Raw genomic sequence first — 26588 nt, 5'->3', positions numbered from 1 at the left:
TCCCGATGATCCACGTAGCTGTCAAGTGGATACACGCTTTCAACCAAGATTGAGTTCTGGTTCAGTTGTCCCTGCAAAAGATGTTCGGACAGGGTGTCCGGACACACCCTCCGATGGTTTTGTCAGCCATGGATAGAGAGATCAAACAGTTGACATTTTTCTAGGTATAGCAAACTTACCTTCCTCCTTGTGTGAAGGTCCATATATATAGTGTCAGAATCTCTGCCTCCCTCTTTAATGGTAGGGAGACTTTTTGGCTCGTCATGATGTCTCTAGGTGGTGGCAGGGCCATCATCACCATACGGGCGGCTATCAGAGATTGTGAGAGGCGACGCGGCTGTCAGAGATCGTGGGAGGTGACTTGTCATCATTTCTATCCTTTCGCTCTACAGGTGGCGGAACGTGGGCTATGCTAGGTTGTTAGAATGACGTAGTAAGACTTGCTCACTTTAGTCAACGATCCGGACAACATATCCGGATAGGATATGCTATCATCCAGATGTGATGTTTGCAAGTGCCGTGTACTTCTCCCTGAGGGAGTCCCGATAGGGGAGCGCGCCATGTGTCATCAGGGGGAGGAGTCCCTACAATGCCCCCCTTTTAACTTGCTGATTTTGCCCGGGCAGAATGGGTGGGTTAAAAATGATTGTTTTTTAAACTGAAGTTACTTTCTACGCTCATTAGGCCACGTGGTGTGCGGAGGCGAAGAGGAACAAGAGCATTTATGATGAGCCGTCGTCTCTGGGATTTCCCAGGCAGCGTGTCTTTTCAATAATGGTGCGGCTGAGCAGTTAGAATACCGAGGGGCTGTCTCTCGTTTTAAATAGCAGACCGAGTCCTTCACTCTTGCATTTTCTGTCGGTAGTGCTTTCTCTTCAGCCTTTTGCGTATCTTCGTCTGTGAGTGAGGTTCTAGGGTTTTCTGCTAGCAATACCCGTGCCGTGACGGTGACTGCATCGCGGACATCATCTCCATTTTCCCAGTTTACGCTCGGTAGCTCAGATGGTACCAGGAAGGCAACCACAAAGACTAAGGTCTTGAATTCGAATCCTGGGGACGTCACCCTTCAAGGGCCAAATAAACAAATGGCCCCATAAGACTTTGTGCTCTGTGCGGGCAAACATGAGGTCTTCGGACCCGAGCATCCCACAGACCAGAGCAAAAAAGGCCGACGTTTATGTTGGGACGTCATTTGTTTTTATTTTTGGCTCTAGCCAGCCGTACCACCGAACTGTGCCAGACGGGGCATCACAGCCGGAATGAGCCAGGACCAGAGTGGCCTCCCCAGGATTCGAACTTGGGTCCTGTAGGCCTTAAGGCTTAGGACGTTGCCCTCCTGGTACCATCTGGGCTACTGTAGGCCTTAAGGCTTAGGACGTTGCCCTCTTGCTACCATCTGGGCTAGGACCTAAGTTCGAATCCTGGGGAGGCCACTCTGGTCCTGGCCCATTCCGACTGTGATGCCCCCGTTTGGCACAGTTCGGTGGTATGGCTGGCCAGAGCCAAAAATAAAAACAAATGACGTCCCAACAAGTTGTACACTGATTTTTTTTTTTTAAAGGGTCGGTTTTGATCCTTTTCTTATAGAAGTACTGAGGAAACATGTCTGCATCTTATGGACTTTGTTATGTCTCGTTCTGATTCGTTTCCTTTCACTAGGCGCGCTTGAAATTAAAATCCGTGTAGAAGCAAAGAAAAATCAATGTTGTGGAGTCCCACCAAAGCTACGAGACATGATTGTGTTGCAAGGACTTCTTTTATGTGTAAACAAGTAAGCTAGATATGTTGTTAGTGTAAAACAGCTTTCTTACGAGATATTGGGTTTGGCCCATCAAAAGATGAGCGCCATTTCTTGATGTTCCTGAGGTACCGATGCTCCATCTGTGCAGGCATTGCAGATCGATCGACCACACGTGTGCAGTGCTAGCAAATAGATAATTGTGGCATATATGTGTGCTGGCATTTGGGTTTGATGTGAGCATATCTAGCGGGGAGCCAGACGATTGTGACAGTCGTACTAAACTAAAGTCATTGCTTAATTTTTGGCATCCATCGTAATGTGGATAATGATCAGATAGTCCCTTTCCCTTCCCCTTCCCCTTCACCATCACATGCCCACTGACCGACTGACTTTGAGGCTAAGATCTTCAGTGTCACCATCCTCAACAAGACTTTGTTGTAACATATATGGCTTCACGGCCACTGATTGAGTTAGAGCGCATAAATTGTTGCATACTCAGAGTAGGCCTTGTGGTTGTGAAGGCACTGCTCAAGTCTTAAGACAAATCATGATCAGTTAGGGAGATAATGGAAATTATCAACATCTTAGAATTGTGCTTTGAATTGAATTGTTCACATGGACCACTGGCCCTTCAATTTCCAAGCATGGACCATAATTTACTTTCTTTGAGGCCCAAGCCAACCCATGCAGTGCAGACAAAAATTGCAGTCTAGTTGGGTGTGCAAGTCCAAGCATTGGAGTGCGCCTAGTGCCTAGATATGTATAACGAAGCTTCCTCTATTTATGAGGCGATGACCTACTAAGCTATATTGACATGGATACGCATTCTAATATGAGCCATACTGATTGAGGAAAGCATGCCTTAATGGGAGGGTGAGGAAGTAGGAACAAGATCATTTAACCAGGTATACAATATGCCCCAAATCAGAGGTCCATGAATGGCCCACTTCAGGAAAGGAGTAGGGAGTGGATTTGATGGTGGCCACATGAATTTGGGTTGTTAGGCAGCCTGTTAAGATCAGAATGCCGTGCCAATGGCTATCGAACACTTGTCGGGATGCATAAATTGCCAACCAATGCGGCGTCTTCATCCGCTATAGCCAATTCCTACTTGGATAGGTGCATGTTTGGTTGCTTTCTTTTAATGTGCACCAAGCATTTCAAAAGTTACCTTCCATGGCCATGGATTTTTCAAGAGTCCCATCTCATGCCCTTAAGTTGAAGGTCTTGTGCCCTTTTTCACAAGAGCCCCTGAACAAAATGGAGTTGGTATATGGCGTGGACTTGGCAGAGATGGAAACTGTGAATCCAAATGAAGAGGGATCCCTGATCTCTGAGAAGATGGATCCATTTCATCGAGGCTAGCTGTGTGTAGACACTGACCCACCACTGCCTAAGGCTGCCCTAGCAGGGTACATTTTTGACCAGTTGCAACCCCTCAAGGGCCTTGATTTTGGGTACAGGGCCCCCCCAATGGGTAGGCCCCACTTAACCCAACCTTGCTGCCTCCTGCTGCGACAATATGGGGCATCTCCCAAAAATGTCACTCAATCCAAACCATGCATGGAGGCCCTAACGATGATTCTTGGCATGCAAACTTTAATGGCGCGGGGGGGGGGGGGGGGGGGGGAGGGGGTGCCCTCAACTACAAGCTTTCTTAGAGAAGAAGATAGATGAGATGAGATAAGATAAGAAGATCTAACCTATTCGGTGTGTGGATTCATGGGCTTGTGCATGGTGATCTGTACTCAAAAGTGAAGAAAAATAGAAAGGGGGGGAACTACTCCAAAAGCAGGCCTCTGTTTTAATCAGCTTTGTCTCCCACCCCTTTAGAGTACCATAAAACGAAGCTCTCTAAACGTACGTGGCAACACTAGCTACACACATAGTGCCCTTTAATCTAAGTCCCTTGGAAAAAGGTGTTACTTTTTATGGCTTGATGGTGTTGTTTAAAGGCTTCCAGAGGAAATATACAGATCATAGGGCATGTGGGTATGCCTATTCTATATCTCTACAAAATATTCTACCACTTAACACAAAATACATCACATCTGACATCCTCTCCCCCATGGGACACCACCACTGTCTCTTAACTAGAGCTAGCTAGCTGGAGAAGAAGATGAGCTTTACACAACATCCAGTTATCATTAATATTTTAAAATTTCAAAATTGGCTATCTAGCTATCATCTATGATAAGGTCTGGAGATAAACTTACAAAGCATGTGGTCTGCTTCTCTGATCCATTCCATCAACTCAAACATCAGATATTGATATGGGCAATGGGCCTATACATCACATCCCAAAAAAGATACGGAAACCTGATTTTAAGAGAAGAAGCGGATCAGGAAGCTTTTCATGTCCTTCACATGTTCTGCTTGCTAGCTGCTCTTAAGTCTTACCATCCATGAAAAAGATCTTTCGCCTACATGTACATTAGATTAGACTAGATAAACTCTTTAACTTTTCTCCTTTGTTCATTCTTCAGTTGCGCACGAGTACAATCATGTAATTCAAAGCAAAACTCATCTCATATGGCTGCAGCATTAGGAAGTAGTACTTCTCTTCATTTTTCTCCAACAATTCTTATGGGTTCCAGTTCTTCATCAGATGTGACTCTCATTTACATTTCTCTGTAGCTTTCCATCTATGGAAAATGATTGAATGGTAAAGACATAAGCAGTCACTGCAACAAAACACCATAAGGACAACACTACAACTCACCACATGGGAAATCATTACAGAATAATAAATATATATATATATATATAAACACCAGTACGAAAGGGAACAAATACTAATAATTTTTTTTCATGGGCATGCAAAAAGACCCCTGAAAAGAAACATAAAGATTAATATCACAAGTCAACAGAAGAGTTATCATAAAATAGCAATGACAACACATTCACACAGAAATATATCTCTAAATATATGGATGGCAATGACATAACATGAACACACAAAAGAAAAATTAAAAATGAGAAAACATGAATTCAAAATAAATAAAACACACTAAGGAAAGAAAAATAAACACAGAAAATAAAAATGAGAAGAGGGAAAAAAGGCAACGAGAAAACATGAACACATAAAAGAAAAGAAGAAAGAGGAAAAGCAAAAACAACGAGGAAACATGAACACACAAAAGAAAAAAAAAAAAGGAAGAAAAGCAAAAGTTTTGAGGAAACAAGAACTAAACTTCCTTCCAACACATGTGATCACCAGCCAATGAACTAAAGGGAGAAAAAAAAAATCCAAAATGGCCCATGCAGGTCTCGAACCTGCGACCTTCGCGTTATTAGCACGACGCTCTAACCAACTGAGCTAATAGGCCATTGATTTGCATTTCATAAAAGAAATTATAAATATTTTTAAAACTTTCTACCACTAACACACATTCGTCGGGCAATGTGTATTAGCATGCCAAATTTTAGTTTTAGCTATAATTGTCAACTAAAACTAGAGCCAGATGACCCTTAATTTGAAGATCATCCATCACTATCAATTAAATTATTTGCATCAAATAGTTTAATGATAATACTATAATGCCAAATGATTGATCAACTACCAACTACCACATCTATGAAGAGGACTTCCTTATAATTATATGCAAGATTGTGCAACATATAATATATATTGTAACCTTCATTCTCAAATTAGATCAGTTTAAGATTTATATATAAGCGAAAATTTCACCTTGATCACATTATGGTAACAATGTTTATTGATGTGAAGAAAAGTGAATGAAAGGAACAAAATTAAAATTAAAAATTCATTCAAGTGTTGCGTAAATATTACAAATGGAATAAGAATGAAAATGATTGATTTTGAGCTATTTAATAATAAGAAATCATAATGAAATACATTGATCTCATTTTTTTCAAATAACTCCTATTTTGATGTTATATTAATATGATTTTGTATTTTGTATTTTGTAAATAACATTTTAAATTTATTTTTATTTATAAGAAAATTTTAATGAATTTAAAAACATTTAAATATATTAAATTATTAGAGAATTTTAGTCATTTTAAAATTATTTAAGTATATTAAATAATTTAATGACTTTAAATATCTTAATGTTCAAATATTAGTATTTAAATTTAATTAAATTATTTATTTTAAAATATTTAATATATTTCGAGGAATTTGAATGTCATTCCTTAAGCTCATTTGGTCCAAGGAATCCTTTTCTCCTTTTTAAGAGAATCAATTTCTTAAATTTTTTGTGGGCTCCATGATTCCTTAAGGCAAGTTAACAAGTCTAATAAAGGGAATGTGAATCATTTCCATTAATTTTAATTGTGGGATGCATGTAATGATCCATACTGGCTCGAAAGAGAACTCAAGGGAGAATGAATTTCTTAGTTTTGTTTTTGGATTAATCCATGACTCTCAAAGGGAAATAAATAAGTATGGATAAGGGGATGTGAATCATTGTCATTGATTTTATTCAAAAGATGCAAGTAATGATATGTATTTACTAGGAAGTGAAGTTAAGAGAATAGGTTTACAAGTGTAACGAAGGGAATGTGAATCATGCTGGTTCAAGGGTTTTAAGATAAACAATTTGAAATAACCCAAACTCAAAACAACAAGAATAGTGTCATGTCCCAAAACCCACTCTAAGGGCATGAAGGTCATTTCACACCTCAAGCCCAAAGACTCAAAGTAGAAACGATATAAACATTCGTATTGTAATTGGAAAGAAATTTACCAATTACCAAATTCTTGTTCAGAATAGTATGACAAAATTCTAAAGTCTCAAAGCATCAACTTTTTTTTAAAAAATTAACACATCAACTAAAGTATTATTGTCCAAATAATTCCAAATTCAAATAATTTAAATGAAAAATAAATTTTAACATCTAAACAATGTTCAAAATAAAGTTTGAACCAAAATCCTAATAAAAAAAAAATTTCCCCGGCCTAGCCATCACTCCTCGCCCGAACTGAGAGTACTTGAAAAATTATCAATAAAGGGGCATGAGCTCAAAGCTCAATAAGGAACATCAATACAGTTTCACGGATCAAACATTTTCAATCATGTTTGCAAATAGGAGACATAACATATACTTATTTTCATAAAAAAACTTTTGAGTTCGAAATACTAATATATTCAAACTTTTCAACAAACTTTCTCATGTCAATTTCAAAACAATTTCTCATCAAAACCAAATCAAATGCATTCAAAATATTTTACTTTGGTTATCAAATACCAAATGGTGCCCCATTAGGTGGGACTTTACAAATGAGTGACTAGTTTCAAATTTGTTCCATTTAAGGTGAACAAAACCAAAAGTCAACTATTATAACCTATTGACTAGGGTCATAAGGTCAACTATTATAACCCGTTGACTAAGGCCATATAATATCAATTATTATAACCCGTTGATTAAGGCCATAGAAATGTCAACAATTATAACCTATTGACTAGGGTCATAGGAATCATAGTCAACCACTTTATTTCATTAATTCAAACTTGCAAAACAAAATATCATATCTCCAAAATTTTTCACTTTTCATAAATAAACGAAGATTCTCAAATATATTTTACATACAAAACACATATTTGATCCATGCAAAAAGATAAAAATAATATTTTTACACTTTTCAAAATACAATATATAAAGGAAATTATTTTCTTTTGTAAACATCTGCATTAATTTCTCTTACCTTGAAGAAGCACTCAAAATCTTGAAGTATTTAACTCTTCCTCTTCACCTAATATAATATCATACACAATTGATTATTGATTATTTATCCAAACATATAAATTTGAAAATCCTAAAAATATTTTATTTAGTATTAGGGATCCTAATTAATTTCTCATATTAATATTATTATCATTCAATATTATTTTCAACTTCCTAAACAATAATTTATTTCTTTTTTTCTAACTTATCTAAAATAAATTTTTTAAGAATATTTATTTGGATTAAACTATTATTACTATTATTTAAATCTCCTACCGAAACTTAACAAATACCCCATGCAATTTTTATTTTTTTTCAACATGTTAAATCCTTCCTACGCTTCTTTCATCATTTTTTTTCATCTCTAAAGTAAAAACTTTTAACCTCCATACTCACAATTTTATGTAATTTTCACATCCAAACTATATAATTTTTTTAATTTTTTTTTTATCTAGATCTATTCATTTGAGTAATCAAAATTTATTGATCTCCATTAATAAATCAAACTATGTTAATAAATTTTTAATCTTTTTGACCTAGAAATTAATTAAACGAACTCTAATCAAAATTGAGACATTCCAAATAATATCTAGAGTGTTTAAAACTAACGAATATAAAATATTAATTTTAAAATTAAAAATCTTACTTGAAAAATTGATCTTCAAGCCCTAAACCTTCAAACCTTCAACCTTATACTCTCTGATCTTTCTGATATTTGTGTAAAAGAGTTTTCTAAATAGAGAATATAGGAAAGATATAATTTATATATAGAGGTTTTAAATGTGAAAAGACTTTTTTAGCCTTATTAAATTATTTTAATTAATTAATAATATTTAAATTACTATTTTATCCCTAAATTGGGTTTGGGGCATTATAAATAGAGTACTTATTAATTTAAAATGATTGAGACATTATGAGTATTGCCCGTAAAATAGATTCATCCTCTTTGAATATCAACTTTGGTTCGGTAGAAAACCAACATTTTGTTTGTAGGATACAATAGTTAAGAATCTCTTCTTAGGGGATACTCGATACAAGTCAAAGTTTTAAAGAAGCTAGAAAGATAGTAGAAAAGACTTGAAATGGGAGTACTACTATATAGTGGGCTTAGATGTAACAAAATTTTGGTTGCAGCAAGGGTAGTGGTTGTGGTGGGACAGAGGTGAAGACTGTAGCAGATGCAAGTCAAGTCTCAAGCTACAAGGAGGGAGAGCCACTTGAAAGACTTGATCCAACCAAATGACAAAGTAAAAAAAAGAGTTAAAAGAAATTAAAATTAAAAACAGAGAACAAATTGAGGGGTACTAGACCTTGTACAGGCAGAGTCCTCTCTCAAAAGACAATTGTCTTGAAATTGCAAAAGGTTTCGAATTTCCACTAGAATGGGTGTGTGGGGCCTTGGGCGCGTGAGACTTCCCACGAGGCTAAGGTAATATAAAATGCGCCTAAAGTGCTTCTCCCTGTTGTAATGTGGGATATTTGACACTTTAAGCTTTATTTTTTATTTTTCCACTTTAGAAAACACACACTCTACATGATTTTCTTACAAATTATTTTCATTGATTTCATCAAAGAAGAGTATATAATATTCTAATTTATTGTTGCTGAAAAAAAGGGTACCAATATTATATATATATATATATATATATATATTAAGAGTCTCATTGCTTATTCTCAAGTTTTAATTATCTTTACCATATTAGTCAACATCCTAGCATGTTGGATTGCGATGCTACATCTCTTGGCAAGCATTGTTACCATCTTCTTCTTCTTCTTCTTCATTGTCAACATCTTCTCTGTAAACCAAGCAGGAACATTATGGGTATATCATAATCAATGATTTGGCTGCTAGCAGGACCAACCCAGAAAACCTGGTCTATAATTACCAATCTTATAGTTGCTGCCCTTTCAGTCAGTACAAGCTCGGAAATAAGTTATAAAAATTCTCATAATTAAGGCCTAACCAACTTCTCTCAATTTAAGAACACTAATACAACCATTTTTATTATTTGTCCTTGATAGTCTAACACCTTTTTACATTGATTGAAGTGCTTAAGAAAACACTAACCCAACTCACCCTTAACTTGATCTACCTCAGTGCCCAACCTTGGAAAGAGCTTAGACTTACAGACCGGCAAGGCCCAGCATGAATGCCTTCAAACTACTCCAAATTAAAGGCCCTCCCTTCATCTCTTTGCATGCATATATATAATTAGGGGTGTAAAGGGTTATGATCTAATTGATTTTTAGAATAAAATTAAATTAGCTGAACCAAATTTTTAGTAATGAAAAAATTAAATCAAACTAAACTTATTTAAAATGGATTTGATTCGATTTAGATGATCAATTGGATGGAAGTTGATTTAAACCTTAAGTCCAAATTATCTCAAGTTAACTTAGGTTTGAAGTTAAAAAATTTCTAATATTCCAAACTATAGTGAGTACATTTAAAAATTGATTAGATCATATATGAACTATTTTAGTAAACTTTATTAAATATATAATAATGATAATAATAATAATAAATATAAAAAAAATCCATTAAATATTGAACAATTACAATTTACAAAGCATAAAGGATGGAAATTTAGCAACATCAATTTAGCTCGACTTTTATCGATTGGGAGATAAAGAATCCAAAAATCAAACTGAGGTTTATAATTAATATTGATTTTCACTTACTGTCTTGACTGAAACCTGAAAATTCATTTCTGGAATATAGGTACACGTATGTAGAAAAAGTAAAAGTACATAACAATAAATAAAAAAAAATCGAAAGAAGAAAAAACTGAGGAAAGCTGGCGAATGAGAAATCGACACAAGTGAGGAAAGGTGGCGAATGGGAAATCGACAGAAGTGAAGAGAGGTGGCGAATGAGAAATCGACACAAGTGAGGAAAGGTGGCGAATGAGAAGTCGACACAAGCGTGCGGGAGGATGTGGGTGTTGGAATGATCTTGACAAAGACTCCAAGACAGGATGCTTTCTTTAATGTCACCTCTGATCCGTCTAGCCTGGTATTTAATGCCTTTCCCATCCTTCTTTTTCTTTTGTTTTCATGTCCAAACACCCTCTAAATATGCAACAACATCGCAAAAAGTAACTCTGCACACCTTTCATCTCCTCCACCAAAGTCTGTAGAATGTACGTGGTACGTACACGCAAGCATGCACATATATGTATGTATATAACTATATATTTTCATTCATATGTGACATGGGAAATTGGAATAATTTTAATTTCAGCCTTTTCAGTACAAATGTATTCCATTGTAACATATCTGCTGTGATTTGGTCTTCTTTTTCAGTGAATATCTCCTTCCCTGTCGACAGCTTGTGACCCGGGTCCAGGGTCCTTCCTTTCATACTTGAGCGTCAACTGGTCATATCCCACCCACAACTTTGCTTCCTTCATCCTTTTTTACTCAGAATTTAGAACTACAACCTTGTACTTGTTGAATCAAGACAATTTTTGGGAAGCTTCAACGTGTTTTGTTGCTGTTTTTTATTATTTTAAATGAAAAAAAAAAAAAATTTTAGAATAGAAAAATGATATTTTGTTTTTAAAAATTTGTTCTAAAATAGGCTTTAGTTTTTTAAGGATAAATTTAAAGTATTTTTAATTTTTGTTAGTATTCCAAGTAATATTTTGGAAACTTTTAGCACCTTTATGGAGAATAAGATGCAAAAACTCTTTTTCATGTTTAAGCTTTGAAAACAAATTTTGCTCCTATGAGTAATTAAGAATAGTTTCTTTTTAGAAATGTTGTCAAAAATTATTTTGTAAGAACTATATTTAGAAACATGCATCATCAAACAAACCCAAACTTTTTCTAAAACAAATTTTATAAAGGAAATCAAATATGAAAAATAATTTTTCTTTGAGTTGGTACTGTAATATTAATTCTTATAAATATTTTTTCATTATTGCTGAAAAAAACTCAATAGACAACAATGAAATGTCAAAAATTTGTGTTAAAAATATTGTTTTGTGTCATGAGTATTAAAACATTTAGGACTTGCTGAAATGGAGGTACACCTCAGAATTATTCAGCCAGTATAAATACCCCACATGGTGCATCCGGGAGGTAAGGAATTTCTGTGTACTTTTACTTTAGAGAGAATATTTTTTGAAGATGTGCAGGAACTAGAATTCAAAATCTAGCCATTTGGAGGAAAGCTGCCCCCCATTCAACCCTCCCTTCTTTGTACATTTAGGCAATGGAAAAGATTTGAACAAAATTTGACAGGTTGATCATAATGAGAAAAATCTCAATTCAACTCAAGGATTTGATTGAAGTTCAGTTGAGAACCATTTCCAACACAACACTTACAAGTTACGTACAAGATGTTGGCATGTTAGACTTTCAGTTCATTCTAAGTTCGAGGAGTGTAAACAGGATGAAAATTATTATAAAAGAAAAAGTTTTAAAACATTATAAAAATTTTCTTTTGTTGACTATAGAAAAATTGAGTGAAAGGAAATTAAAAGGCCATTAAAAATAATTTTAATTATTTTTGGAATAAAATTTTATCTGGGAATTCAAACATAAAGAATAATTTTTTCAATTTATTCCTGTTTTTATGTACCATATTATTCTAAAAAGTAAAAAAAAAAAAAAAATCTATTTCAAAGTAAAAAAACCATTTTAAGCAATAATTTTGAAGCTGGGCCTAAACTATTATGAAATGCATTTTTATCAAACTTTTTCTCACTTTTATTTACGCAAAACAAGAAAAAAAATCTTTTAGTATTTACATGATAAATGCTTTTTTTTTTCCTTTCTTTTTGTTCGTATTTTCACTTTCAGAGAAGCGAACTTAGCCAAAAGAAAGAGATGCATGGAGACAAGAGGATGCGAGAAAACAGGAATTGCCCAGGGCAGTGGGAATTGAGCAAAGAATAGAGTTTGGCATTGATCGGTGAATGTTGAAAGAAGCAAAGGCACGTGCTTAGAAAAAAAAGGAAAAAAATAAAAATCAGGGGCTCGCCAATGGAGTTGTACCTCCACCGTTACATATGAGCCTTTTGTGGGTGGGGCAACCATCCCATATTCTGAGGGCGACTGCAACATGGTGATGGGAGCAGGGGCACCATGGTCACAACACTGCATGGAACTGGGTTCTCCCAATGGGATCTCGACACGCTGTTTGTGATGTTTGAGGTTGCTCATCATATACAGCAATCACAGCAGTCACCATGGTAATAAAACAACTATAAATAAATAAATAAATAAGAGGGTGGGATTGTGGATTTGTGTTGTTTTTTAGTGGTGCGCAGACTGCATAGAAATCCCACGAAGGCAGCTCAGCAACCAAAACCCAGGTTGCAGAAATACAAACTACTCTCTTGCTCTCTGTCTCCCTCTCATACATCAGCAAACCTAGCTAAAGCCCTAGAGATTAGCAGAGAAGAAGAAGAGAAAATGGGACACAGAATCCATATTTTTAGAGCCGATTTTCAATTTTGAAATAATTATTATTAACGTAATAATCACAATATTACCAATAAGAAGCAGAAGCGGAAGAATAACAAGGATAATATGGGAAGAGGGAAGGTGGAGCTGAAGAGGATCGAGAACAAGATAAATCGACAGGTGACATTTGCAAAAAGAAGGAATGGACTGCTGAAGAAGGCCTATGAGCTTTCAGTTTTGTGTGATGCTGAGGTTGCGCTCATCATTTTCTCCAACCGTGGCAAGCTTTATGAGTTCTGCAGCGGCTCTAGGTATATTTCTTTCTCTATCCTTTCTTTTATCTCATCTATCTATACACTTACATGTCTATCTATGTACATGCTTGTCTGCCATGAACGCGGGTTTTTTTCTTCTGGGTCTCCTTTTGTGTTTGAGTCATAAATTCTTAGATTTGCCTGGTTATGGATGTGATTGTGTGCAGTTTTGAAAGGGTCAGGTGGCCTCCTTTCGGGAGAATTTAGGTTATGGTTTTTGGCATTTTTTTTGTCTTTGGTTGGACTATTGATCTGATCTTTTATTTTTGGTTCCGTGTCCATGCTGATGGTGAGAGATCCGAGACCAAAAGACAGCTTGGTTCAAGGCTGTAACATTTTGGTTTTGTGCTTTTGAGATTGTCTTTGTAGACATATCCAACACAAAATGGGGACGATATATGCAGAGTGGGACTGGTTCTTCATGAAATTGGCCCTAGTTGCCTAAGTTTGTTAGTTCATTCGACAATTTGATGGCGGATTGAACTCATATTTTACATGTATAATACTTTTGCTTGTCTGGGATGCCATTGACGTGTGGATTAAGAATTTGCTATGCCGGCTTTGTTAATCCTTTACATATTTGAGAAAGGTAGAAAGAAATTAAAACAACTGGGTAAATGATTGATGGAAGAGCTGTTGTACGAGCATTTAAGAACATAATCCTATGTCTCATCATTAAACTTTTTATTTTAGAGTTTTTCTTAACCCTTTTTTTTTTTGTTCAAAGTATGGATGCAAAGTATTGGGTTTCCAAGATAGAAGCTAGGGCTTCTGCTTTAAAGCTGCAAATTTGTACACAGTGGCCTCGTAGTCATGGAATAGTCAGTCTGAGTTCATAACTGACTAATGCTGTAGCTGTAGCTGAGTGTGATTTCATTTCATTATATTTTGAGAACAGCACAAACCCTTGTTTGCCTTTCTATGTGAGGCAATTCTTGTATGATAAAGCTAGGTTATATAAGTATTTTTTTTTTCTTTGAATAGTCGTGACTTGCTGCTAATATCCATTGATTTAGTTTATGCCTAGATTGTTTTTCCGGATCCATGTTAGTCAATTTAATGATTTAGTAATTTGCATCAAACATTACTTTAATCAAAAGGTGCATCTGCCCAGCGTCAAGGAAGTTTCCATCTGTTATAATATGATCTCGCAAAGAGGTAAGGGACAATACTGTGTCTTCTGAATGGAAATTCATTGGGAAATTAGGGGTTGTTGTGAGCAATTAATTAACGTCTATTGACTAGTAATTAACGTTTGTAGGTTGTGCTTTTAATTCTGGTCAGATCAGCATCCCCTAATCCATTGCACTGTCTGTTGCATATTAGTTTTAATAAAAATTAGAGATCAGTAGGATAATAGGATAAATCTTGATTAATATTTGGATACTTTTATAAATAAATAAAAATTCTTCAGATATGATTACTATCTAAAGACAATATGCATATATACACAACTAAGAAAATCTCAGAAACTTATTGTTTATGGTTGAGTCTTCAAATGAGTTATTGCAGGTCATTAGGATAATGAATTTTGATACTAGAAATAACACATGGATTGTCTTGCAAGGCAAGCTAGCTCCATTTGAAACATAAAAAGATCTGTATGTGAAGGTTTCATGAAAATTATAATTTTTAATCAATCCCTGTATATATATATATTTTTCCTAAGTCCATTCCTATTTTTAGCATCATTTTGACTTTCACTGCCATTTAATTAATTATTAACAAGTTTAGGTTGCTTCATGTTACCTGTGCACCCATTGAAGGAGACTTCATATCTTCATGATGATTAGATTTCATGGAAATGTTATTGCGTTAACCTGAGAATTATTTTCTTACAAGGGATGAAATAACCCCAACAGTGTGAAAGTAACTCTTCACATGTTTCAACTTGAAAAGTAATATGCTCTTCACATAAATTCCTTCAATATTTGGATCATTTTCATATATATTTTGGAAGAGAGTTATTTTTACAAGAAAAGATGAAAGACATTTGTGTCCAAAAAAGGTGCATTTTTAGACTCAAACATGAGAAGGATTACTTTAAAAATATCGGGATTATTTCATTTATTTTACCCTTAACATAATAGTAGGCCACTATTATACAATGTGTTTGTGTTCATATTTGTATATTTTTAGGATATAAGATATATGATAGTTAATAAAATTTATAAGTGATGCATTAGGATATTAGCATTAGTCACGACATTAATTGAGCATCATATCCCATAATATAAAGTCATGGTGCTTCACAATTGATTCATGTTGGAAGCTTGGGACTGATCAAGGGATCGCACATAGTTTAGGGTTATGATAAAAAACCAAGCTACTTTAATTTTCTTAAGAACAAAAAGGGAGTGCCAGTGTTCTTGAAGTTGATTTTGTTGCTTCGAGATTACATCTACTAGGTTCTTTATTTGATGCTTCTGTGACTGAAAAATAAAATATCTCTGACAATAATTGCCAATTTAAAATGGTATATTGAATTATAATTTGAATGATGGAGCATCAAGTATTGGAGTCCTAGCTAGCTTTAGAATATGCTGTTATCATGGACATGGTTCAAATGCGGCCATTGTTGATACCGGGTCAATTGAGGTTAGATTTCTCCCTCGATTGTGGTAGCGAAAGTTCCAATCCAGCAACTAGAGACTGGGCTAACTTCTTCCTTGCATAAAAGATGTCCGGACAGGTTGTCTGGACACACCTTCTGAAGCTCAAGTTAGACACAAAATGGGTAGGAACCTTTAGAGAGGAGAGAAGATGTGAGAGTCATTTGGTGTTGCATACCTAAGTTCAGTTTCAGAGGGGTTTTTATAGTGCTCAAGGGGAAAAACACTGGAGTGCTGAACTGACGCCTTGACCTAAACTGCAATGATGATTGTCCAGTGGGTGACAGGGCAATCATTGCAGTTCAGGGTGGCTGTGGCCTCATCAGACGGCGCGTCATGGTGCAGCTTGCCACCGTTTCAGCTTGTTGAAGGTATGGGACAAGGTGTGATAGTCCACTGATGTAGATGTAAGGATGGAGGTAGGTCCCCTCAATCACTCCTATGTCAGATGGCCATCGTTTCATGTATCAGGGAGGATTTGGGATTGACAGGAAGACGTTGTCCGCTCAGTGAACCCATATGGTCCAAATTAAACTTTTGTGGGTACTTCAATGGTTGTCCGGACAGTAATGGAGGGAGTGACACATGGTCCAGCAAGGGTACTGCCACGTGAACAAATACATGGAGGTACACATAGACAGACACGTGAGAGAAGGTCCCATAACCATGATAGAAAAAAAAACATGTTAGGTTTTGCTTCTGAGTATCAAGCACACCTTCTCCATGACATCTGTGTGACATTAATTCATCTGAGGGGACAAATAGTTTGTTATTTACAATGTCTTGTACTTGAGAATTATATCTTTTTGCATACATTTAGCGCTTAGTTTATGTAGACTCACTTGCATACAAATTTGGCGTATGTAGTTTTTTTCAAACCAAGAATGACGAAGTGAGATGATCAATGAAATAAGAATCATAATAAATGATTGGCGGATGGGCAAGTTGACAATATTTTAGGAGCTTAGTGGCATGCAAAGACCTATGCTTTGGGGATTAGATATTACCCAAGCCTTACTCATTGAGGTGTGAAACATGTGAGGTGCATGGTTCACACCTCAAGGCATGTCTTACACATGCTTCATTGGATTGCCTTGTGAAGAACTTGAACTCAAGGTTTTGTTTGATTTTGGAAATTTTGAAGGAAAGAAAATATAGAGGAAAAGTGGAAGGAAAGAAAAAATAAAATAAAATTATAAATGAATTAAAAGTTAATAATTTATTTTTATATATATTTTTAAATTTATTTCACTTATTTTCCTTAATTATATAAAGATTGAATTATTTCAAAATGTATACATTTTAAACTAATTTTAATTATATTTGATTTTTTTTTATATTTTTTATAGTGAAATCAAATATAAGAAAATTATTTTTCTTAGTATTTTTTTTCTTAATACTTTAGGGAATCAAGTATAATCAAAAGACTGTCAAAAAGGATGTGGGAAGGAGCATATTAGAACCCTACCTACTAAAATTTTGTCTTGTCCTCAATGAGTGTTGGTTGACTGAAGTGACTTCACCGTTGGGGTACCATTTTTTGTATGTGGGATCATGGATTAATTGTTATTATTGCTAAGGGTTCTAGAATTTGTTTCATTTGATATGGTCACATGATCAAAGCAATTCATACGTTTAAGTTTTGAATGATACGGATAAGGGAATATTTATATTGATGCTAGTCTGTAGAATGAAGTTGACCGAGTCTAAGAATTGAGTTCAAGGAATTAAAGGATGAAGGGCCATAATGTAGGACAGCACCCCTCCAAGCCAATTTGTAGAATGAAGTTGACAAGTCTAATAGCTACCATCAAGGAATTAAAGCATATAGGCCAAAAACACCCCCCTCTGGTGCGTTAGAGAAGCGATAACACCCTTCCTCAGGTGTGCTATTGAAGAGACTTGAACTTGAGGCCCCTAATTACCTATGGTTTTAACAGTATGTTTTTTTTATAGGAGGTTTTAACAGTATGTTGAGTCATCAACTTTTCTAAAAACTTGAACAGTTAGTATATGGATTCATGATGTATACCAAACTAATAGAAAGCATTCAGTCTTTCACTACTATGCATATTTCTTCTAGTCCTTGAGAGTTTGTAGCATAGATTGAAGATTCCACCGATTACCACCAAGAAAAAGATGCTAGCTCCTTACTTGTCCATAGTTAAGCCTCTAGATTCATGAATGCAGATGATTTAATTAGATAGTGTTGAATTTCCCACAACCAGCCACATTTCTTCCACAAGGTGTAAGATAGCATTGAATCGACCTTTTTGCATTGTAAAAAGCTGACACAAGTGAAGCCTCTGAACTTTTTGGACACCTGAGTAAAACTCATGATTTCACAGAGGGTAAAAACTCCCTTCTACACCCTTAGAAAAATGACATATTGGTGCCATTAGGATCAGGTTGGAGATGATGGAGTTGGTCCTTCTCGTAGTCTCTAACCAGACATTTGATGGCCATAAGTGCCTTTCCAACTTGTTTTCAACTTTGTGCTTGTTTAAAAATAGTGTCCTCTCTTTTATATGTACAGATTGTAACTTCTCTCTTGGTCTTTAAGTGTCTGGTGGGTCTTGCATGAAAGGAGAAAAGTCATAATTTTCCTTGTGGCTCATGCATGAAAGAATTGAATGTTTGCTTTAAGTATTCTATATAGAATTTGAATGGAATTATGGGTAATTGGGTAATGTTTTTTTTTGCTTTTTCATTTTAGCTTTAAAAATTACGAGGATTTGTGAATATCATTCCTGATGCAGACACCCTATGCATCTGGGATCTTAATTATTAACACGTACCTGCCCTCATCTACAAGGATTTCCTTTAGGTTTAAGATATCTGTCACATGATTGAGGAACTAGCCTTATATTTCCCTTGACATAAATACCTGATCAGCCAAAGTACTCCTATTTGTTCTTATATGTGCTGCAGGTAGAGGAAATCATCTAATATAAAATCATATCAATGTGAGAAAATAGAACTAAGATATGGTACAAATTTTAGAGGTAAAAACCTTAGATATGGAGCAAAAGACTGTATAGAGAATCTTCAAATATCCAGACAGTGATGGGACATAGAAGAATCCTCTCACTATTAGAAATTTGCTTATGGATCATGGTTTAATTCTTGGTTCCACGTGGCTTAATCACCATCACATGCAGAAAAGACAGGACAATTTTTTGATGCATATGCAAAGTGTCACTGATTGTTTTTCACATGCCTAAATTGAACGCTAAGAAGAACATTTTGTCTTCCCTCTAGTGATAGAAAATTATGGTAGTAATAATTAATAATATGTCATTTTATTCACCCAACAGAACTAGTTTTATCTCTGAAAAGTGAGAGCCAAAAGGTTGATTTCCAACAGTACTACTTTCACTATCCTATTCCACTAGAGATGCCTCTTTCAGTACTCTTACTGTCCTTCACCTTTTTCTTTGTCTCTAATCTAGCATGCCAGAGACACTTGAGAGGTATCAAAGATGCAGTTACAGTGCACTGGAAGCCAGCCAACCTGCAAAGGAGACACAGGTATCTCGTTAATGGGTTTTTTCCCTCCACTTTCATTACATTCATCAACTGGTCAGGGTCATACTGGAGGTCTCACTCTGGCTCTTAGCTTTGTGCTCTAATGCATGATTCATCATACTTTTATTGTAAATTTTAGCTAGAGTGGTCAATACCAATATGCCCATTGAGCTTTTTCACTTATCATTCTGTTCATTCTCTCAAGCAGAACAGTTACCAGGAATATCTGAAACTAAAATCAAAGGTCGAGGTCCTGCAACGAACTCAGAGGTAAAGCCACCATGGTGTATCGCTTGCACTGCAACATTGTGAATTGAAAAAAAAAAAAAAGTAATCATTCATCTTGCTTATATAGACATTATCATAAAAACATTTCAACTTGGAAATATGTAGAAATTTTCTGGGGGAAGATTTGGGGCATTTGGGTACAAAGGAGCTTGAGCAGCTTGAGCATCAGCTGGACAAGTCATTGAAGCAAATCAGATCAACAAAGGTATTGGAGTTTTAACTCTGAAACCATGTATTTTTAGAGATGCCTGAGACTGAAAAACTTGGAAAATGCTTTCTTGGTTGTCAAGATAGCATGCAAAAGGAAATGAAAATTTGAAAATTTCTAACTGAATGGGGTTTGAGTGGCTGATTCACAATTTTATCTCTGTTTTCTAATGGTTTTTTGTCAACTCATAGCAGAGCATGTAACTCTGACAACGCTAATGCCTCTTTTGTCAATTTTCCTGGAAAATTGAAACAAGAATATCTTTACCTCCATTTGCTGTTTTTTTTCTCTTGTTTGACAATATTATACACAATTGTGGTTCGTGCGTCGGTACTTTTCTGTAATCCTTGCGAGCTCTAACCCGTTTTACCTCTTTTATATGGTGCAATAAGCCTCTTTCTAGATGCCTATATTCTATACAAAACCCTTAATTCATGACTTTCACTCTTTCTTGTTGGTGGGTCACTGGACCCTTTGGAAGCTACAGAACTTGGAGATCCCTGGACCTTACTTAATAAAATAGGATTTAGAAAGTTTCATGAATGTTGATTGGGTAGATGACCTGAGTGAGTGATCGAAATGTAGAGAAATTGAAACTAGTTCAGCCTGAAAAGGACAAGTAATGGAGCCTTGCACCTTCAACAATAATGAGGAAAAGATTCTAAGTCACTGCTCCACCTTCTCAAACCAATAATACTATCTCCCCTGTTTATCCTATTATACCAACTACATTTCAGACTTCCACCTACATCACGGAATACCAATAGCAGTCTTTATTATACCAACTACAATTCAAAGTTCCACCTACATCACAGAATATTAATAGCAGTCTGGAGACATTTTGTCCAAATGTGATAAACTTATAAAACCTATAACGAAACTCCACAAAAACATAAAATCTATTAAAACTCATTGAATATCGAAACTCAAGCCTCCTACATATGAAATATACACTTAAAGCTCATAATAGCCCAAAACCCATTAAAATCCTTTCAATGTTTGAAGCTTAAACCTCAACTATCTTTGGGTTATTAAATCAAGACTAAAGTCTCAATGTGGTGAAGCTTCAATTATCCTAACCGAAGTTATAATCTCAAGCCTAATTTACAAAGTTTTGTTTTATTGTAAGCCTTAAGGTATAAGTCTTGATAGCTTTGATAATATATATTTTTTAAATCAAAACAAACCAGTCTTATCATTGAATTGTGTAAACTAGTATTTATAAAATAAATAAATAATCTAATCAAAGAGTAAAGAAATTATACAAGGAACTGTAAGGAAAAAATAACAAAATAGTAGAAAAGATATATTGATGACAATGAGGTGAGTTTGAAATTTGACAAAATATTGATGACAATGATAAAGTGTAACCTAATCCCGAGGTTTGAAATTTGATTTTACTGTCTAAGCCAATGTTGGATATTATACCACTTCACCTATATCGTTCTACTATATGTATATATAAAATGAAACAAAACAAAATCTAAATTTTTTTTTATTTTTTTTTTGAAGAAACAAATTTTTTACTTTTCATAAAAAATAAGATAAAAATTTATGATAATTTATTTATAAATTATATATATGTTCTATATAATTCAACATTTCTAAACCAAGCATAAGATTGAATTTAACTTAAATTTTTCTTTTTAAACATATTTGAAATAAAAATATAAGTTATTTTTTATACAAAAATATTAAATACAATTAATTTATTTGTATTAAAATAATTGAAAATTTCTAAATAAGATGGGTAGGACCGATAAGGTCAGGTGAGTGTGAGAATTTAGATATTATCCCACCCAATCAAAGCCCAACTCAACCCACTTGAGGAATGGACTGAACCCATTCCATTTGAATCCTTAGATACAATTGGGGGAATAAAAACTCTCCCACAAAATGGTTTACGATAAAGCTCCAAGCTCCAAACTTGCTTAGAGTCATGTCCACTAACTATTTAGCTTAGCGTAGAATAAGACACCCCATAACTATGACTAAATCTTCAATTTGATGTGATCAAAGGTTCTTTTTTCACTGACCTTATTTCTTGCTTAGACACCCAAGATGGTTGCAGCAAAATCACCTTCAACCAAGAGGTTGAATAGTCCCAAAGAATTAGCCAAGCCCTCCTACAATGTCTCAAACCTTTTTTTTAGTCGCTGTCCCAAGTTACCTACCTTAACTGCCATGCATCAAAATTTAATTTGATGTTTACCTGTATGAGGGGTTTTCTAATCAGCTTGTATCTTCAGAATGCTCCTCCTAGAAGAGCAAACAAATTTGTAATCCAATACCATGAAGCTTAGGGGAGTAGTAAGGAAAGGCCTCTGTAACTAAAGCCACAAAAGAAGAAAGAAAATGCCCATTCTGTATATATATGTTTGTTACATGAAATACACCAAAATCAAAGCAAGCCATAACTAGAAATGAATGAATTCCAAGGATTTTAGACAAATAAAAAAGATGATTGTCCTCTACATTCATCACAAATCCCAATACACCTAATAAACATCTGGATTCGCCATAGTCCCTCTTGCAATACTACAACCACTTTATGAATTGGTTATTTCTAAACGAATCATGAAAGGTATAATGAACATATCTTATCTCCACAATAAATTAAAAATCGGGATTAGAGGGTAAAAAATTGTTAAAGACATCCTAATCAATTTCTAAAAGCCTAAAAAACTTGAGCCATAGCCCACAAGCAATTAGATGATAAAGAAAAAGGCGAGTTATGAACATAACATACCTACCAAGGCTAAGATCCTTGCCAGCTCTCCTCGAGTACTATAATATGCTATCGGCAAGAAAAGGGGTTGAATGGTTGAATGAAGTGAGGATTAAAAGGTTCGGCTAACAGAATAGACAGGGAACAGACCTAAGGAGTCATCAAGAATAAAGAAGGATGTATTTGAAACAAACCCAGAGTTAGTAGGAAATAGTGTAGATATGTAGAAAGTAACAAGGACACAAATACTAAGAACTCATAATATAAATTTGTTAAAAGCAAAATGAAATTTATTAACTGGGACCCTGTTTGGATTCACTCTTAAAAATCAGAAGTTCGGAGGGTTGTCCTTTCCGAACTTGGATGGTGACCCCTTTAGAATTTGGATGTTACCTTTATATTCTCTTTTCTTTATTCTTTGAAAAATGATCGACTTTCCATTATAACTGCTGTAGTTCTTAAGATACTATAGTCATCTCATAAGCTATTGTAACTTTGTATTTAGCTTATTCAACCTGATCTGGGATAGGGGCATGACTTCTGTTTAGCCATTGCTGGAAACACATCCCAGTTTAACCTGTAGGTCTCCTATTTAGGTTTGACATTAATCCACCACAAAAACAGAGTCTTGGTGATCTTTTGCCAAAAAATGCTTAGTAGACTGGAATCATAGGTCGCCTTCTCTTGATGATCTAAGCTGTCAATTCCTTAACCTATTCCCAATTTCTTATATTAAGAAGTGGTTTTCAACATTGAGAAAACTATTCCCTGGATGATATGAAGATGAATGAAGAAAGTGAATAGAGAAGAATTACAAGTGGCATAAAACGAATTAAATGAAAAGCAGAAGAACAAGTGTAGAGGATAAAAAAGAGAGTTGCCACCCAAGTTTGGTAGTATAACAAGTAAATTGGAAAAGAACTCAACTTTATTGGAATCCAGTCCTTGAAATTATATCCTTTGAATTGCTGATATGCAATTCAAATGGAACCGTCGTCAACTCATGATTTTGTCTTTCTCCATAAGCATTTAAGACAGGCAAGATTACTACATAATCAAGTAAGGGGGCTTACAATTGATGTCCTGATTATAGTCTACTGTACCAGAATCCAATGTGATAAGGATGTAGATTGATTGAAATTTTGTTTGACATGGACGTGCATTGTATGACTCAAAGTGGTTTTCCATTATAATGTAAATCTGATGTTCTATTAGCAATCTGCTATTGATGAACATTGATAAATCTTCAGTATATTTTCCTCTTATTTTTTGCTCATTGCTCCCAGTCCTCCTAATCTGGGGAATTGGAAAGAAACTGTTGTACATGATTACACACTTGTAGAATTGAGAGTGAATACTTTCTTTCTCCAAACTCAGAAGTGCTCTAACTCTAGGAAAATATTCTTACTATGCTATTCATGCTTTGCAGACCCAATTTATGCTTGATCAACTGTCTGATCTTCAAAGAAAGGTACGCATGCCTAAAAAATTCAGTCACATAGTTATATATTATTCAAAAATCACTGTGGAGTTGTATTCTTGTGCAGGAACAAATCCTAATGGAAGCCAACAACGCCTTAAGGAGGAAGGTACTTATACCTGCTCAATGATTTTGCTTTTGATTTTGAGTTGAAGAATGTGGGCAAGTTTAGATGGAGTGTTTTTCTGTCCTTTGTAGTTAAACCCGGCATGAGAATCTCTCTAGTCCTGTATGGATTCAGGAAAACCTGAACCCTTCTGCATTTTCTTCTGGGCTTGAGTTTCTTCAGTTGTCCAACTTAAGTTCTCATAAATGACTGATCATCCCCAAACTGTCCAGCACTAGTATTCCGGATTTTTCTTCTTTGGTTTTCCACAATCAAATATTTGACACAATCCCTGAACTCTGTCACCCCAATTCATGGATTTAATTGTTGTAGCTGTTATATTTATAATAGGGTATTTGTCAGCTAGTCAAACTTTTATGTTCTGCAGTTGGGTGAAAGCAGTGCAGAAAGTGGCCTGGGATCAACATGGGAAGCTGCCGCACATAATCTACCATATAATCGCGAGCCTGTTCAGTCAGAGGACTTTTTCGAGCCTCTGCAATGCGATAGCACTTTGCAGATTGGGTAAATTTCACCTCCTCCTAATGCAAAAAAAAAAAAAAAAAAAAAAAGAAACATCTCTGTTTGAGTTATAGCCTTATAGGGTCTCTGAATCAACTAAGTTGCCTTTCCGTGACATTTTTGGATACAGTTACAATCCTGTGCTGCGGGTTGAGATGAACGGAGCCAGCACAACACAAAATGTCAATGGATTCATCCCTGGGTGGATGGTTTGAAACCCAAACTCATGATCTGTAATTGGCCATAGAAATGCCAACAGCGCAATTGTTTTCTAACCTTCACTAAAATCATGCCTATCCAACCCCTTTTCTGTCATATGACAGAGGACAATAATAGAGCTACTGATTTGAGTATATCTCTAATCTACGTCAAAGTTGTTAATAAAGTCCAATTGAATTGTCGGCAATTGTAGAAACCACAATCCTTGGAACAAATACTATGTAATAAATCCTTTTGCAATAATTTGGGTTGGCTGAAAATTTGTCCATTAAGCTGGCCAAGTACATATAGCTTATTGTGTTTATATTTGTGAAAATTTGAATGGGCAAGGGTGATGGACTGCGTAAACAGATGATATATGGTTGTCTCTGTGTGTTTTAGGAGCAGCTTCTGTACCCATATTGAAATTAATCTACCATGTTTTTATCCTGTTCATGTTTTTCCCAAAACAAAGTCAGGTTCAAATGGGCCAAGCTAGTGAAGATCTGAAAAAATAATGAACAAGACAGTGATGGGCTGAAGCGAGTCTGAGTTGGTGACAGAAAAACCATAAAGTATGTGGCTGATGAGCCAAGATTGATTGAGCCAAGTGGTCAAGTTGTTTGTGACAAACGTAAAGGATAAAATAACTAGATCCCACAAAAGAATTTATAAAGGCAACACATGATTGCATATTATGTCGGCCTCTCTTTCAAACTCGTGATTTCAAATGAAATTGGACATGCCATCCTCCATTTCACAGTTGTTGTGGTCCTCTCTCCTTCTGCTTTGTTGACAGAATTTCTCGTCATTTATTGGCGTCCTCAAGGCATGTGCTTCCTAACTCTGCTGGTGTTTTCCTGCAGCTCTTATGTCTATGTGTGGGTGTCCCCAGCCCTTCACATCACTATTTAATGGGCGAAGATAACAAGGATCTGTGTGGTTCGGCCCACAGGCAACGTCTCCAGAGCCAAGGCCCAAGGCCATGAAAAATTTTCGATCTAATTGAATTCAGTCTTGTCAGTTGTCAGGGCTGTGAAACTTTTGTGTTTTGATGAGGACATTGGTCTGGTTGTGCTCTTGTGGGTCCTTTGTTCTTCTTTCTTCAACTATTCTTCCACCACCGAACCCATGCCAGTTCCAAATTAGTCTTCCCAGAAAAGGGAAAGAAATTCAAAGATGGAGAAAGCAAAAGAATCTCTTTTGGTAAGCAATTTGAATTTCCTTTTTGACAATTGAAGAGCAGACATGTAAATGGTACTTTAACTGGAGCAGCCACCCACTCACCCATCCTTGATCCTTGTGAGGTGCATTGCACTCATATTTCCTCTTCCATGCATGATATCTTCTTATTTTCAGTATGGAAAGAAGAAATGCAGGCAGCTATTATTAACGGTATAAGCCTTCTTCCAGCAATGATCAAAAGGGAAAGTTTAAAGTAGCAAACCAAAGGTAGGATATTAACAGATTGTATAGTTCTCTTCTGGGTTGTTGGTCTTTAGACTAGTACTCTCTATGACTGTGCATGCGTTGGCCCACCATGAATGGGTGTTCTTTTATTTAATTTTATCAACCGCTGGACTCTGACCATGCAGCTTTTGAAATTTCCCTAACTAAACAAGCAGATGAAATGAGTATGCCCAGTTACATGAATGTTTATATACCAAGTTACCAACAACCTTATTTAGTGTTTAGGGTACAAAATATTAACCACGCCAGGGCCTCAACTACTTTTTATAGTCTCAAAAAGGAGAAAT

General features: G+C 35.5%; 1 protein-coding gene and 1 non-coding gene across 2 annotated transcripts; one reads left to right on the top strand and one right to left on the bottom strand.

The window, feature by feature from the left end:
- Window positions 1–4996: 4996 nt before the first annotated feature.
- TRNAI-AAU (transfer RNA isoleucine (anticodon AAU)) lies at window positions 4997–5070 on the bottom strand. Its single transcript has one exon. It is a non-coding gene; the product is annotated as a tRNA-Ile (tRNA).
- A 7381-nt stretch (window positions 5071–12451) lies between these two features.
- On the top strand, window positions 12452–25136 carry LOC100232936 (agamous-like MADS-box protein MADS2). Its single transcript, XM_002263374.5, has 8 exons — window positions 12452–13158; window positions 19226–19304; window positions 19510–19571; window positions 19695–19794; window positions 23955–23996; window positions 24073–24114; window positions 24500–24636; window positions 24764–25136. Exons 1-8 carry the CDS (start codon window positions 12974–12976, stop codon window positions 24846–24848), a joined length of 732 nt encoding a protein of 243 aa, XP_002263410.2. The 5' UTR covers window positions 12452–12973; the 3' UTR covers window positions 24849–25136.
- The last annotated feature ends 1452 nt before the right edge of the window (window positions 25137–26588 follow it).

Source organism: Vitis vinifera, chromosome 1, assembly GCF_030704535.1.
Source record: "Vitis vinifera cultivar Pinot Noir 40024 chromosome 1, ASM3070453v1".
In the NCBI taxonomy this organism is placed as follows: domain Eukaryota; kingdom Viridiplantae; phylum Streptophyta; class Magnoliopsida; order Vitales; family Vitaceae; genus Vitis; species Vitis vinifera.
The sequence above is the reverse complement of the archived record's forward strand: the minus strand, read 5'-3'. Positions and strand labels throughout refer to the sequence as shown.

What these genes read in the sequence shown, in the direction of transcription:
- LOC100232936 (XM_002263374.5), top strand. Translation starts at nt 12,974, where the DNA reads ATGGGAAGAGGGAAGGTGGAGCTGAAGAGGATCGAGAACAAGATAAAT. An exon ending in GTCCTGCAACGAACTCAGAG is followed by an intron (nt 19,572 to 19,694) that starts GTAAAGCCACCA and finishes GGAAATATGTAG; the next exon opens with AAATTTTCTGGGGGAAGATT. An exon ending in TGTCTGATCTTCAAAGAAAG is followed by an intron (nt 23,997 to 24,072) that starts GTACGCATGCCT and finishes ATTCTTGTGCAG; the next exon opens with GAACAAATCCTAATGGAAGC.